This window comes from Streptopelia decaocto (genome assembly GCF_964273445.1).
Source record: "Streptopelia decaocto genome assembly, chromosome: 23".
NCBI classification, from domain to species: domain Eukaryota; kingdom Metazoa; phylum Chordata; class Aves; order Columbiformes; family Columbidae; genus Streptopelia; species Streptopelia decaocto.
Genome location: NC_138678.1, coordinates 5,512,840 through 5,526,487, shown reverse-complemented (window position 1 = coordinate 5,526,487; position 13,648 = coordinate 5,512,840). Strand labels below are relative to the sequence as shown.

General features: G+C 51.0%; 1 protein-coding gene across 9 annotated transcripts in view; it reads right to left on the bottom strand.

Moving 5' to 3' along the window:
• Positions 1 to 1,977: 1,977 nt before the first annotated feature.
• LOC309449352 (lethal(3)malignant brain tumor-like protein 3) overlaps positions 1,978 to 13,648 on the bottom strand; it is a 35,618-nt gene continuing 23,947 nt past the window's right edge. For 3 of the 9 annotated variants that reach the window (XM_082071417.1, XM_082071419.1, XM_082071420.1), the window contains 3 exons: positions 12,104 to 12,270; positions 8,286 to 8,348; positions 1,978 to 6,009 (listed from right to left, as the gene is read on the bottom strand). In XM_082071417.1, coding sequence (XP_081927543.1) covers positions 5,881 to 6,009; positions 8,286 to 8,348; positions 12,104 to 12,270 — 359 coding nt within the window. In that variant the 3' untranslated portion in view covers positions 1,978 to 5,880. Of the gene's footprint in view, positions 6,010 to 8,285; positions 8,349 to 8,822; positions 9,480 to 12,103; positions 12,271 to 13,648 lie in introns of all 9 variants that reach the window. The other 6 variants (XR_014185937.1, XR_014185938.1, XR_014185939.1 and 3 more) reach the window with 6 other exon arrangements.

The following is a 13,648-nucleotide window of genomic DNA, read 5'->3' as shown; positions in this document are numbered from 1 at the left end:
GGGCGCTCCCCGTGCCGCGCGGGGGCTGGTAAGACGCCTTTTCCCCGGTGCCGGCTTTACCCACCAGCCACGTCCGCCCCTTCGGCAAATTTCACAGCAGCGTTAACAGGAGCGAGGGGGATGCTCAAAGCTCTGTGCAAGTGACAAAAATCACACAATCTCCTGTGAGCAAAGCAGGTCACACCTTCCCCGACGGGAAAACGCAGCAGAGAAAGGCAACACGGGAAGCCTTGTGCACGTACCTCGCGGCGCAGCCGGGAACCGCTGTCCCCACAGGGGTGAGGAAGAGGAGGAGGAGGATGATGATGTCTCTTCTGGAGGGGCAGGCTCGGGTCTGCTCACCTGCTCCACTGGAGCACGTGCAATGCAGCCCTTGAGCCACAGCTGCCACCGCTCAGTGTAATTACAGGGGCCTGACGAGCACCTGGGATGGGCAGAGCTTGAAGCGTTTTGCTGGGGTGGCTCAGCTGTGTGAAGGGCTGGAACCAGGGACGTGAGGGGAGAGACCATCCAACTGTAGAACGGTTTGTGCTGAAGGACCTCCCCAGCCCCCCAGTGCCCCCCCCGCCATGATAGGGACATCGTCACCAGCTCAGGGTGCTCAGAGCCCCGTCCAGCCTGGCCTGGGGTGTCTCAGGGATGGTTCATCCACCCCCTCTCTGGGTACCTGGGCCGGGCTCTCACCACCCTCAGGGCAGCAATTCCTTCCCCGTGTCCAGCCTGAATCTCCAAACGACAGTGCAAGAAAGCGATGCAGGTGGCACCTCCCCACCACCATCCTTCATCTTCACCTTAAACCAGAGCCCCTCGGGTGGGTGTGCAGACCCCACCAGGAACTGTGCCAGGGCCTCGGCACGAGCGGAAAACCAGGCCTGAGGAACACAGGACCGACCACAGAACGACCGGAGCATTCAAGCAGGCAAAAAATAAACAACAGCTTTTTCCTGCCCAAGGAGAAATGGGACTTGGGACAAAAAATTCCATGTCTGCCTGAGCAGAATATTCTGCAAATATAATCAGACATGCGGGTGACTAATGCACCCTGTTCTGTTAAGAGCTCTCCATCAAAATCTTGGTTAAAAACAGCCCTTCTGCAGAGCAGTTCAGATCTCACAAGTGCAGCGACACAGGCAGGCGTCCCAGGAAAAGCCAGACTTGATGTTACCGAGCACGCAACAAGCATCCAAGTTAACCCGACCAGGAATCCAATCACGGTAACAAAAGCAAACAAGCCGAGGTTTAAATAGAAGTAAAAAAATCTTGGAAGGGAAAAACCTATGAGAACAAATGTTTACCCTGATGATGGGATAGTTTAGAAACAATGGCTGCGTGCCAGCTCTCCAGTATTTTTAGTTCTGCAGGGTTTGCTGACCTCAGCCACCCTGGTCCCTCCTGCCCTGGGCTTCAGCCTCTGGGTTTGTCAGAAACACCTTTGTGAAAATCAGGACAAAAGCTTCTGCCACCTGGTCCTGGGGAAAACCAGCCGCTGAGTGTTGCAGCGCGGTTTGCAGTTTCTCAGCTGATTACAATTAGAGCAGAAACAAATGCCCAGGTGAGTTAATTAAAGTTGTTACAGCTGACACAGTGAAGAAGCCCAACAGGGCACTGAGGAAGGTAAAACAGACGCAGAGACTCCAAATGCAGAGCTTTAACATAGATTCGTACTGAAAACAAGTCCCTGCTAGTTTTCGTTAAACACTCAGATTTAGGGGGACACCGGAGCCCTGGGATGATCTGCAATAGGAAACGTGCTGGGTTAAAACCCTGGTCAGCAGCAGGAGCGCGGGGAGCGGGGGCTCGGCCGCGGCGGGCGCCGAGAGCGCCGCCGACAACAGAGGAAAGAGATGGAGACGCTGCCCTGTGTCTCCATTGCCAGGCCTGGGGGAGGAAAACAAGGGGACGCAGCCGGGAAGCCCGAGCTCCCCTGCGCGCCGGCCGGGCTCGGGCTCCCGCGCGCAAAGAACGAGTCGGTTCCAACTTATATTAATTTTATTCACATTTCCAGAAGAAAGCGTCGGTGGAGTGCAATGACATGGCTAGTGTCAAAAAGCTCAAGTATTTGGTTTAAAAGAGGCAAACGTTTCAGAGGCTGAACCCAGACAACTCGCTCCCTTCCCCTGCACGCGTTTCCAGTTCAAGTAACAGAATTTCCAAAATAAGCTCGCTCGTCACGTGACGGAGCGGATGTCAAAATCTCTAAAGCTTTCTGTCGTATGAACCCCTGAGCAGCGCATGGAAGCAGCGGGCAGGAAACCTTGTACAGCTGAGCTGGCTTATCCCCGGGCTCAACGTCGGGTTTTTCTTTGGTTGTAGTTTGCTGCCGGTGCTGCCGACGCCTCCCTGTCCCACTTCATGCGACTCGTGCCCAGAGCAGGAGCTGTTGCTGCTGTTTCACAAGGATGATCGCTGGTCATGGCACAGAAAAAACCTAACAGGACTCCCTACCAAGGAGAGGAAAAGAGAAAAATGTGATCATTTTGGATTTCAAAACCAGGGGTATGGGAACAAAACCGTACCCAGAAATAAGATCCATTTTAATTGAGAACTGAGACTTCCCCAGTGCACGGGAGGCTGCCACAGCTCTGGGTTGCTTCCAAGTAATGCATTCATATTTCTACGTGACTTCTGGGCTCAGCTGGACCCACAGCTGGTTTCTGCTGATGCTTCACGGACAACAAAACCTCCTAAGCCAGGTGGCATTAACCAGTTTTCACCACAGAGCTACAACTTCTGGCTTCCTGGTTCAAAGTGCACGTTTCGATCAGACAAGAAGGCACCAGGCAGCCAAAGGCACGTGCAGAGCCCTGGCCCGGCCAGGCCCGGCTCAGCCTGCGAGCAGCCAGAGCCGGGCCTGGCCAGGCGCAGTCTGCCAGCAAACGAGTCACTGAGAAGCAAAACGCATCAGCAACCCGTGGATTCCTAAGGTACGGGGCTACAAAATGAGCTGGTTTAGGTTGTATTTTTGCCTCGTAAGTATTAGGGAATTTTAAACACGTCCAGTGAAGACACTGGAAATCTTTCTGCCCTTGCATTATTGTGAAGCTGCTTGATTTTACTAGGATATAGCTATATTTGGAAAAGGAGTCATAGATGTGTGCACATTCTTGCTTGCTCTGCAAAGACAATTATTGGATTACCAAAAAAAAAAGGCACAAGAAGCACATTCCTCCTGCTTCTATCCCTAAAAGGTTCCTCCTTCCTCCTGCTGAAGTGCTACTCTTGCTGTCATTGAACAAGCTCCAAGTACACATTTTCATCCTTGATCCAGCTGGCTTGGAAGCCTCTAGGATTAAAGATTTCTGTTTGAATAATTTCAGCGACTAGAATCTCATTGCTTGTTTCACTGATTCTCGTCATCCCCTATCTATATATAGTAAAAGAGATGAAATATTACATTTTGTTTTATTGCTGCAGGCAATCCGCTGTCCTCCAGCTCGGCTTCCAGAGGAAGGAGGTAAAACAGAAAACCTGGCAGGACCTGCTCGCTGGAAACCAGAACAGAGCGAAACTGCACTCGCCCCACCTGGCCGGGGTCACGCCGGGGCGAAGGAGGCTCGGGGTCATTTTGGAAGTGGGTGGCGAGCCGGGAACAGCACAGTCCAGCCACGGCTGCTCCGCTCCAGCTGTCAGGGAACCGCTCGCTCTGCCCCGAAGGCGCGTTGCGTCAGAGCCCGGGACGGGCGCACAGTTCGGGTCTCTGCGCTGACGCTGCACGCGCAGAGCGGGATAAGGGAACGTGACTCTTTGGTGAATATCCTGGTTATCATACTAAAAATCTATTTTAATAAATTAAATTCATAACTAGTCCTTAACACTGAATCACATTTCTCTCCTGAAGTTGCCTGGCTGATATGTAATGTTTTGTCTGTTAAATATCCCGCTAGCCCTATGTCTTCTCTGTCGAAGGCTTTAACTCCTTAACACCTTATACAAAAACACAGAGTATGGAGACAAATTGCTCTATATATTAATCCAGGACTGAAAGGCTTCAGAGGTGTGGATTGGGCTCTATTTACAGTTTTCAGGAAGTCAGGACTTTAGGGCAGTCCCACAGACCTTCTCAGCAGCCGGAGGGCTGGACAAGGGACACGGAGTGACTGGGGAAGGAAGACCAAGCGCGTTCCCTCTGTCAGCGCCCACACGTCACGGACGGCGCGTTCCTCCTGTTCCCAACGGCGCTCCACGAGGCTGCGGGGCTGGGACTGCGGCACAACGCTGGTGACAGAGATGCCAGCTACAGGATGGAGGCGGAGGCGCCTACGGATGGATGCAGAGCCCTGAGAGACCCACGCAGAGGCTGAGGGCATGGCTGCCTTCTGCCCTCCGCTCAGAAGGGTCCACACACATAGGATTCAGCCTGGCAGCTCTGAACAAGGGGTAAAAGGCTCTCCTAGCTAAGGTAGGTCTAGCTAAACTCCAGAACAGGCAAATATCTATCAGGGAGAGCAGCCAGAGGAAGAGTGAGGAGCCAGCACGCTGCCGGGCACGGATGGAACACGGAGAGGAGCCCCAGCAGGGCCCAGCGCTTCCTCCAGGGCTTCCACGGGAAGAGAACAGCTCGGGAAGGGCCGGCGCGGAAATCCCCACCCAGGACATCACGGTCCCGTGGGCACATTCATATAATGATGCTCTGAGTTTGAGTGGAGCAAGAAACACTCGTTCCCCGCTCCACCAGGAGAGCACAGACAGAACGCAGCCACAGGCTCGGCTTCCTCCCTGACACAGATCAATTCTCTCTTTTGAGAAGGAATTTTTCCCTCGTTTTGCTGTTTAAACCCCACTTCCCCTCCAAAATTCCCAGTGTGCTCTGCCTGCCTCGTCACTACAGCGGCAGAGGAGCCGCGTCCTGCTGCTCCGGCACACCGACTGCAGAACACACCGGAGTCCATCTGGGGGCTGAAAAGGCTAAAACACTACGTGGTCAGGAGCTTCAATAGCTCAAAAATAAAAGCAAATTGCTTCTAGGAAATCTGTTTGCATCCACACTCACACACTGGCTGCTGCTGGGGTTCCAACTCCTATTCCTGGCATTCACCTGACAGTGGAGGTGACCAAAACAAACCCATCAAATTCCCAGGTGCTCCTGATTGTGCCAATTTGCCATAAGATGTTCCTGGTCCAAACAGCCAACAAGAGAATTACAGCTGAAATACTGATCTTTGTCTCCTGTGGGAGACATTTCTGGAGAGGTCCTTGCCCACCCAAAGCCCACCTACACAGGGCTTGTTTCCTGCTCGCTGGTGACATGAATGAGAACGTTTTACTTGTGACCAGAAACGATGCAAACCGTGGCTGGTGAAAACCCTTTGCCCACAGCACCTTCCAGCTGGGGTGCGAGCAGCCCGGCAGCCAAGGGCATGAGAAGACCCAGGAGACACTGGAATTCAAAAATGAGTCCCAAAAAGGTCAGCTCTGTGGTCTCAGCATCGACGGATACAGGTGAGTTGCTCTGAAGTGCACCCTTTTCCTATTTTCTCAGAGTTTTTATACATACAGACTATTAAACATGCTGGTGATAACACAGTCTGTCTCTCAGGCACTATCACTGGACACAGCAGCCACTTTACTCAGAGCTTTCTTCTCGCTGTTGCAGCTCCACCAGTATTACCCTGGATTCCCCTTATAACCGGAGGTTTCTTCTACATCTCAAAAAGAGATTGATATATCAAAACCAAATGCAATTACAAAATATAATAATATCCTCTTCTTGGAAGTGAAGCTGCCCCGTATTCCAGACTGTGGCAGGATTATTATGTCCTCAAAATATGTTTAAGAAGTTCCACTAAAGTACTTCAGAGCTGCAATCTGCCTGCTGGGCACACTGCAAAGCCGACGCTGGATCCGCTGAAGACCCCGGTGGGCTCTGCCGAAGGGCTTGTCTCAGTTGTCCTCTGCAGACTTGAACATGAGAATGGCGTTGTAGATCTTCAGGGCAGGCCCCAGCTTGATGCTGAGGATTTTAACGATGTCGCTCTGGTTGAGGAGCAGGAAAGCCTCACCATCGATCTGCTGGAGGTTGGAAACACAGAACAAAATAAAGATTAACATCAAGAGATAGGCAGGATTCTCACTTCAAGTGAGAAAGTGAAAAACACTACCTTGTGAAAACACAGGATGCTCTAGTTAGCAGCGAGTGAAATCATAACGTATTAACAAGAGGTTAAAAATTTACTTGGCTTTGCAAGAACATCCACAGAGAAAACACAGATATAATTAATATAAACCCCAAACACTGCAGGGAAGAAGCTGAAGATTAATGGACACAAACAATGCATGTCTCCCTAAGTTATTCCATTAAAGTCCATTTACAGAGACTGACAGCGTCTCCTCCTCTCACTTGATGTTCACCAGTGCAGGCGACACCACCGGACACTCAACTCGTCCAGAATAATAATTCTTCTATTTCTGTAGACTTCACAACTACAGCTTTTTTGGACATCAATGACTGGTGGAAGAGGGTACGCTGAATAAACCTGGACAAACATACAATTAGAGCAAAGAGCTGGGAGCCAGGAGACGCGGTTTCCCGTCTCCAACGGCACAAGAGACCGTTAGCGAGTTCCTTATCGCCCAGCCCGTGCACAGAGGCGGCGGCGCCCCCCGTCCGCACCCCGCGGCCCCGAATTCTACCTGCACGCTGCCCGGAGTCTGCACCACCGCAACAAACGTGCTAAAAACAGCCTGAAACAAATGGACTGCTGCTTAAATTAAATAATAGAGTCAAGAGTAAAGTGCGGGAGAACAGTCCTACACTTCAAAATGCTTTTGAGTCCAATATTATTACTATGCTTCATTTTCACTGCATTGCCTCAGAGCTGCTTATTTTAAACAGATCTTCCCTGAACTGGACCCAGAAACAAGCACAACATCAGTGCCTGTGCCTTATTGTTCATTTCTTTGTTCCATCTCCTTGGGATGTTTTTTAAAATTCTGTGCACAATTTGTTCTCTTCGCTCCCAACGTAACTCACCCCTCTCCCGGCCAAGAAGAGCCTGCAAGGGACTCATTTCTGCTGGAGCAGAGGCCTGATTACGGCCAACGGGCAACGCGGGCGCAGTTCCGCGGCCCTGTCGCTCACACCTGAATTCTGGCCAAAGCCAAACTGCTCAAAGGGTTTTAATTTCAGACTGACAATTTGGTTTGAGCATAAATCTGAAAAGTAGCCCAAGCCCCTCTCATTTGGCAGAGGGAATCGTACTTTGAGGCTGCAGAAGGTATTAAAATAGAACGCGGTTATCTGCTCTCTGAACCAGAAAGCTGTCACCGTGTTCAGGACCTGTTTAAATTATGGCTAGAAGAAATAAAACACATTGTGAAGGGCTGGATTCGTTAGAAGATTTGCTACTTACATTTTACTGACCATCTTCACTAGAAATCAGAACACACCTTTTACTATCAGCTACACTGATTGTTTCATTTGAATAAATGTCATTATTCCCACTATATTAATGAAACAGCAGCCCCCTACACTGTCACACTGATAACAGTGCTTTTTGGGAGCCTCCATTTCTTTTGCTTTTTATTGTGTGTGCATGTTTTTTAAAGTAAGGGAAAATAAAATACAGATACAGAACTCCCACAGAACGCACTACAGCCTGATTCACCTGGAGGCAGCCGGCTCCGGGAGCGTCATGTGCCACAAACCTGCCCTTCGCCGTCACCGCCGCGCGCAGCGCAGGCACGGCCCCGGCCCTCCAGCCGCAGAGTGGGCTGACAGAAGGGGAGGCACGTCTGTGCAGATTCATCAGGGGCTCATACAGCGTCTCCCAGCCACACCTGCGATGCGCCTGGAAGCCAAAGCACCCAACAAAGCCAACGTGCCGATGGTGCGAGAAGCAGCGTGCTAACCCCAGGTTCCCAGCAGCCGTGGCGATGACAGGACACACCGCGCGCAGCAGACACTCCGATTTTCCAACCGCCGCTTGCTGCAGGAACGTTCCCCTCCTGCTCTCACCCTGAGCAGCGGTTCCTGGGAAACCTGCGCCTGCCAGCCTCTCCAAGAGAGGCACGCGCTCGTTAGAGCGAGCAGATGAGATCTCATCGCCCCACGCCATCAGGACATCCTTATAGCGATGCCAAACCCTCTACACAATAGTCCAAGACAGGATGTTAAGCATAAGCTCAGTGATCGGAGCTGCAGGGGAAATTTAAAGCAGCAGAATGTAATTAGCTGTGCTCGATGCTGAAGCTGCCTCCCAAATGTCACTGGCACTTTAATGACAAGCCTGAGCCTGTGTGTGTTCTCTGGAGCTCCAGAGGAACGGGGTCCGAACCCCTCGCCTTACCTCTTCCCTGAAAACAGACGCTTGTTCCTTGCAGCCCGGTAAGCGCTGGATAAAGCTCACCACCTGCAGCCACGTTTGGGACAAGAGAAACACGCACAATTAAAATGGGGTGTCATCGAGCAAAAACGTTGTAGTTCTGTATATGAGTTCTATAAGCAAGAATTTTTAAAACTTCGATACTTAGAGCTCTCTTGTTAATGAAGGGTATATATAAAAAACATTATTGGGCCGTTGCTGCAACCCCTGCAAAGCATATTCTGGCTACCTGTGATACTTTCTGTCTTGCCTTTGGAGCACTTATCTTTCTGTAACAGTCCAGTTCCTCCATTGCTCAAAAGGATCTTTATAAAATATCAACAATATTTTTACAGATTAAAAGCCATATATGGCAATGCTATTTTAAACCCATGCACAACTTCACTTTCTCCACAGTATTTCTGGAAAATAAAATAAGGATTTAGACAGTTTCCCATGATGACATGCCTTCGAGAGACAAGATAAATCAACGGAATGAGCACTGCTGGTTTACCAACGTACAGAAAGCAGGAGAGCCGCGAAGAAAAGGAGTTTTGGGTTTATTTAATCCCTGGTGGGTGGCACAGGATCGATGAAACCAACAGGATTAAAGGAGTAAAAGTTAATTTTACATTTCACATTAGGGAAAACCTTTCTAAGCAGGAAATCTGTTACCATTTAGAATAATCTCCCCAGAGACATGCAAGCAGCCCTTGGGTTACGTTATATAACACGAAGCAGTGCAATGCACGGCCCTGAACGCAGCGCAGGATGACTTAATACTTATTGTCTTCTCCAGCTGCAGCTTCACTGCTTCATAGGAGATTTGTATATCGAGGCATAATCAGATCAAACATCTCACGCTAATTGGATCCTCCCTCGCAGGAACAGCTCTGTTTCACGGGGCATATTCATTTGAGTTATTACAGATGTGACATTTCTCCATGAACACAGACAAACAGTTAGGAGGGGTCACTGTCCAACACGAGCTTCCCTTTAACTCAGGATTGTCAGACTCGCTCCTAACCCTGTCACTGCGTCTCCAGCTGATCCCGCCACTGGGCCGACGTTGGCTCCTCCCGCGGTGCCGGAGCGGCCAGCGCGCGCCCCGGCTGCCTCTGCCCCGGCAGAGGCGATTTGTGGTGAACAGCTCCGACTCCGTTGTTTCTGTTATGCAATCTGAAAGCAGAGCGTGTTTTGCCCTTATCTTCTGCTGGTGGAGACAGCTCCGTTTTAAAGGGAACCCCTAAAATCCATGTCTCCATCAGGCAGTGACTCCAAATTTTCTTCTGTACAAGAGCGAACTCATAAACAAATAACAAAATATTACTTTCCTCTTGAATCCTGTGCCCCCATAATTAGAACACAAAAGCAAATCCTTCTGCAGGGTCTGGTACCTTCCAGAATTTAAGAGACACGTGGAGCCCTGGGGGCAAGCAGATAGGTGCCCTTTAGAGTCTGTGGTGCTGGGGGCGGGTGGAACGATCCGGGCTGCCTGGCTCCTGCGTCCTGCCCTGCGCGACTGCTGCTGGCTATTGTCACCCGCAGCGAGTGACAGGCCTGTGATCTGTCCCAGACCTCGCCTGGAGGACATGGGGAGCACTCTGCACCACAGGAGCGGCCTTTAGAACAAACAGGAGTCCCGGGTTTTCCAGAAATGGAGACAAGAGAGGGAAGAGGAGAAGGCAGGAGAGCGGGGCGCGAGCCCGGCCCTGCGCTTCGCCGCGCGGTGACGGGGCCACGGCAGCCGAGGGGACGGGCCGTGCCGCTGCGCGCCGACAAAGCGCCGCGGCTACAGAAAACCAACGTTCTGCGATTCCATATCCCTCACTAGCTGTGCCCTGAAAACAGGACGGGAAGCTTTTGATAAACAACAAAGCTAAAATAAAGTATTAATAACTACTCTTGTTGACGGCTCAGTGTTAGCAGAGTTTCTTCGCTTGAGGCCCTCTAAATACCACTGCTGCTCCGCCACTTCAGCTCTTCTCAGCCAATGGAGAATTGAAGCAACATTTTTTTTTCCTTAATGTGGGTTTTATAAAATAAAAACAGTTCCTCAGTCTGAAAGCAAAGGAGAATTTTACACCCCGCTGCTCTGTCTCACAGCAGCAGAGTGGCTTCCTTTGTGCAGCAGAGTTCAAAGCACAACCCAAAGGCAAATGTTTGCCCTGTAGGAAGACGTTAGGAGCCCAAATGCCGACAGATCAAATCCACTTTGGACTCACTAAAGCACAGACAGTCCTGCTGCTTTCATCTTCCAGACCTGCGGCTACGTTCACTGCACACGCTGAACCTGCGAGTGCTCAAACGGAGACCAAATTGATTCCTTTGGGAATCTGTGATGAGCATAATTTGCAAAACCAGATCCACTTTACTGAAATTCAAGCCAAAACCCTGTAATGACTTTAGCCAGTGCACTGCGGTGCTGCGACTCGTCCCTTTAATGCACCGCTCACACTGGTGCTGGCACCGGGGCCTCACGGGCTGCCGAGCGCGCTCCGGGCTCCGAGCCGCCCTGCCCGCGTGCCCTGCACCGCGGCCCTGCCCACGCTCAGCCGCTAGCAAACTCATATCCCAGCTAAATTTACCCGGCGGTTGCCTTAAAGGTCAACTGCAAAGGACAAATTTTATTTGGCTTGTATCCCAACTCTCTTCTTCCATGAACCATGTTTTATCCAAAAGAAAGAGATGGTGATTTTTCACGTCAGAGGATTAACTGGTTCTGCCTTAACTGATTTTCTAAGAGACCTTTTGGAAAAATGACTGGAAGCTTTCTCCAGAGGACACTAACAGCAAAGCTTTTAGAGATTTTTTTCCTCCTTGCTATGAATTTAATCCAAACTCATCTTCATCACAAAAAACCCACAAAACCACAACAAAAAAGGACCAAGTTTTAAACCAGCCACACTAATTGCTCTGTCCCTTTCGCAAGTGCTGTGGTTCCCATCTCCTGTGACACTGCAATCCCGCCAGTCTCCGAGCGGCCCGCAGCACCAACAGCAAAAGCAAGACTGGATTTATCTGATGTAAGAGGCGCTTAGGGAAAATGCACTTTCTAAAAGTCTCTGAAGCTCCTCTATAGGCCATGAAGAACAGCACCTTTTTCCTGCCTCCCTGCAAGCACAACATTACAGCACATTTCTCCTGAATTAAATGGCTTGCAATTAAGTGCCAGGATCCAAATCGTCACCGCTTCCCAAGTAGAGATACAAATATTATTTATGCCCAAGGCATCGAGGCAAAAACCAACTACTCAGCACACAAAAGGCAGTGGCTTTTTCACACACCACCTAATTACAGGAGACATTTCCAGAGCTGGGGCTGCAGACGCATCCCCAGCCGCTTCTGTCAGGAACCAGGCCAGGCGGGGCAGCTGTGCTGGGGGAATCGGGGCAGACACGGCAGAGTGAGGGTCTGCACAGCGCGGCTCGAATTGTCTGCAACGTAAACGTGAATCAGCAGCAAGGTCACAGGAGAGGGAGGGAGATGGGAGGAAAATGCAGTCTGCTGGCAGAGTGTTCCAGGCCTGAGGACTAAAAGATCAAGGGCTAAATAAACAAAAGAAGGGAGGGAATCTTGTTCAGGGAAATGAGCCATGGACACCAGAGGGTTAACAGGGATCCTTCCCCTCCCTCACAAAGGGACTTGGGTATAACTTCTAGCTAAGTCAGCTATTGCATGTGCAAAGCAAACGGAAAAGCATTGCCTAGGAAAGGAAAAATATCCTCCAATTAGCACTCCAGAGGAGGAGGGCTCGTCGTTCCCACAGCCCGGGAAAGCGGAGCAGGGAACAGGTAACTCACCTCTTCCACGCTCCATTTGGCCACGTGTTTGGCCGTGAGCCCCGAGACCTCCGGCAGCAGCTTGCAGTGCTGCTCCCAGCAGAGATGGAGCCGGTGGGTCGGGTTAGAGGCCAGGGAAGGCATGAAGATGGACTGGTGGAGGGCCTGCTGCAGATCCAAATCCGCGTCTGGAAACGAAACGAGACAAGTCAGAACCAGGCTTCAAGTGGGAGCAATTGCAGCAAAGCAGGAGGAAGGGTCACACTCTGGAGGGAAATGCAAGGCAGGGCGAGCACGGCTACTGCGTGGCATGCCGAGCGCTCGGGGCGTTCTTCCCACCCTCCTGAGAGGGGGAATAAAAAGATAAGATTGCCAGGCTGGAGGCTTTATCGTTAGCTTCTTCCCTGGAAAATGATGTCATGCTGCTAACAGAGAAGATGTTTGCAGCATTTTATTGACAAGGTGGAGGAGTTCTGGTAACAGCATCTTCGGCTGGGAACTAATGGCAGCGCTCCAGCTCACAGCTGGAGCCAGCCTGCGAAGAGCCGTCCGTGCGCCCCACAGACCCCCGGGCCGGGAGCGCTGCACGTTACCTCCAGACATAACTCCCTCCTCGTGTGCCAAGTGACGGAAGCTTTAGAAATCAAGGCAAAAAAAAGAGGAAGAAATCACCCCTCCCTAATGAGATCACTGGAGTAGTGCAGAGTCATGGTCCTACAGGGACGTGCCTGGTTATACAACAGGAAGCAAAGCAGAGGATGGAAGCAAGATGGGAAACGTTCTCTGGTATACAGCGGGTAACAGGTGCTGTTCCCTCGTCCCTCGCCCTGCCAGGCTGTGCGCAGGGTGCGCAGGCTGCTGGGCACCATCCCCTGACAACCATATTAAAAAACTCCCATTTTGTTCCTGCCTTCCGAAAGGTTCGGCCTGCCCAGCGCCGTACGGCCACTGGGTTTGCCCGGCATCGGCACAAAGGTTGTTAGGATGGTGTGTAAAGATCTGCAGGGTACGCCCGCCACTATGAGTAAAGCTCAAAGGAAAACGGTTTTCTAAAGAAAAGACAAGTTTCCACGGCTTGCCTGCTGCTCACCAGTCCCAGTGAAAGCAGCGCTGGAGGTAACGCCGTATCTAGCCAAGGTCACTCCCCTGTCCCCAGCTGTGACACCTCACCTCAGCTCCAGATGTGGGACGGCATCACATACAGGTCTCTAATTCTGAGACCAAAAGAGGGAGGATTTTAAAAAATAAAGCCTAAGAACTGCTCAGTTTAGGAGCTGATGCTCCTGGTAACACGTCACCTGCCCCTCATCTGCCACCCCCAGCTCTGTCCCAGGAGGTCCCAGGTCTCACACGCTGCCACGTCCCTGCAGCGGGCACCGCGTCTATCACAATCTCTCTCCTATTCTTCATTAAATTCTCAGGGGTAAGCATCCAAACCACAGCCTAAACGAATTACTTTCCCTTTGAGAAGGAAGCAGGGTTCTAATAGTTTAAACAGCGATGGGATGAAAGCGCTGGGTAATTGCGAAATTACAGGCCAGTGGATTATTGTGTAGTTTCTCTGCA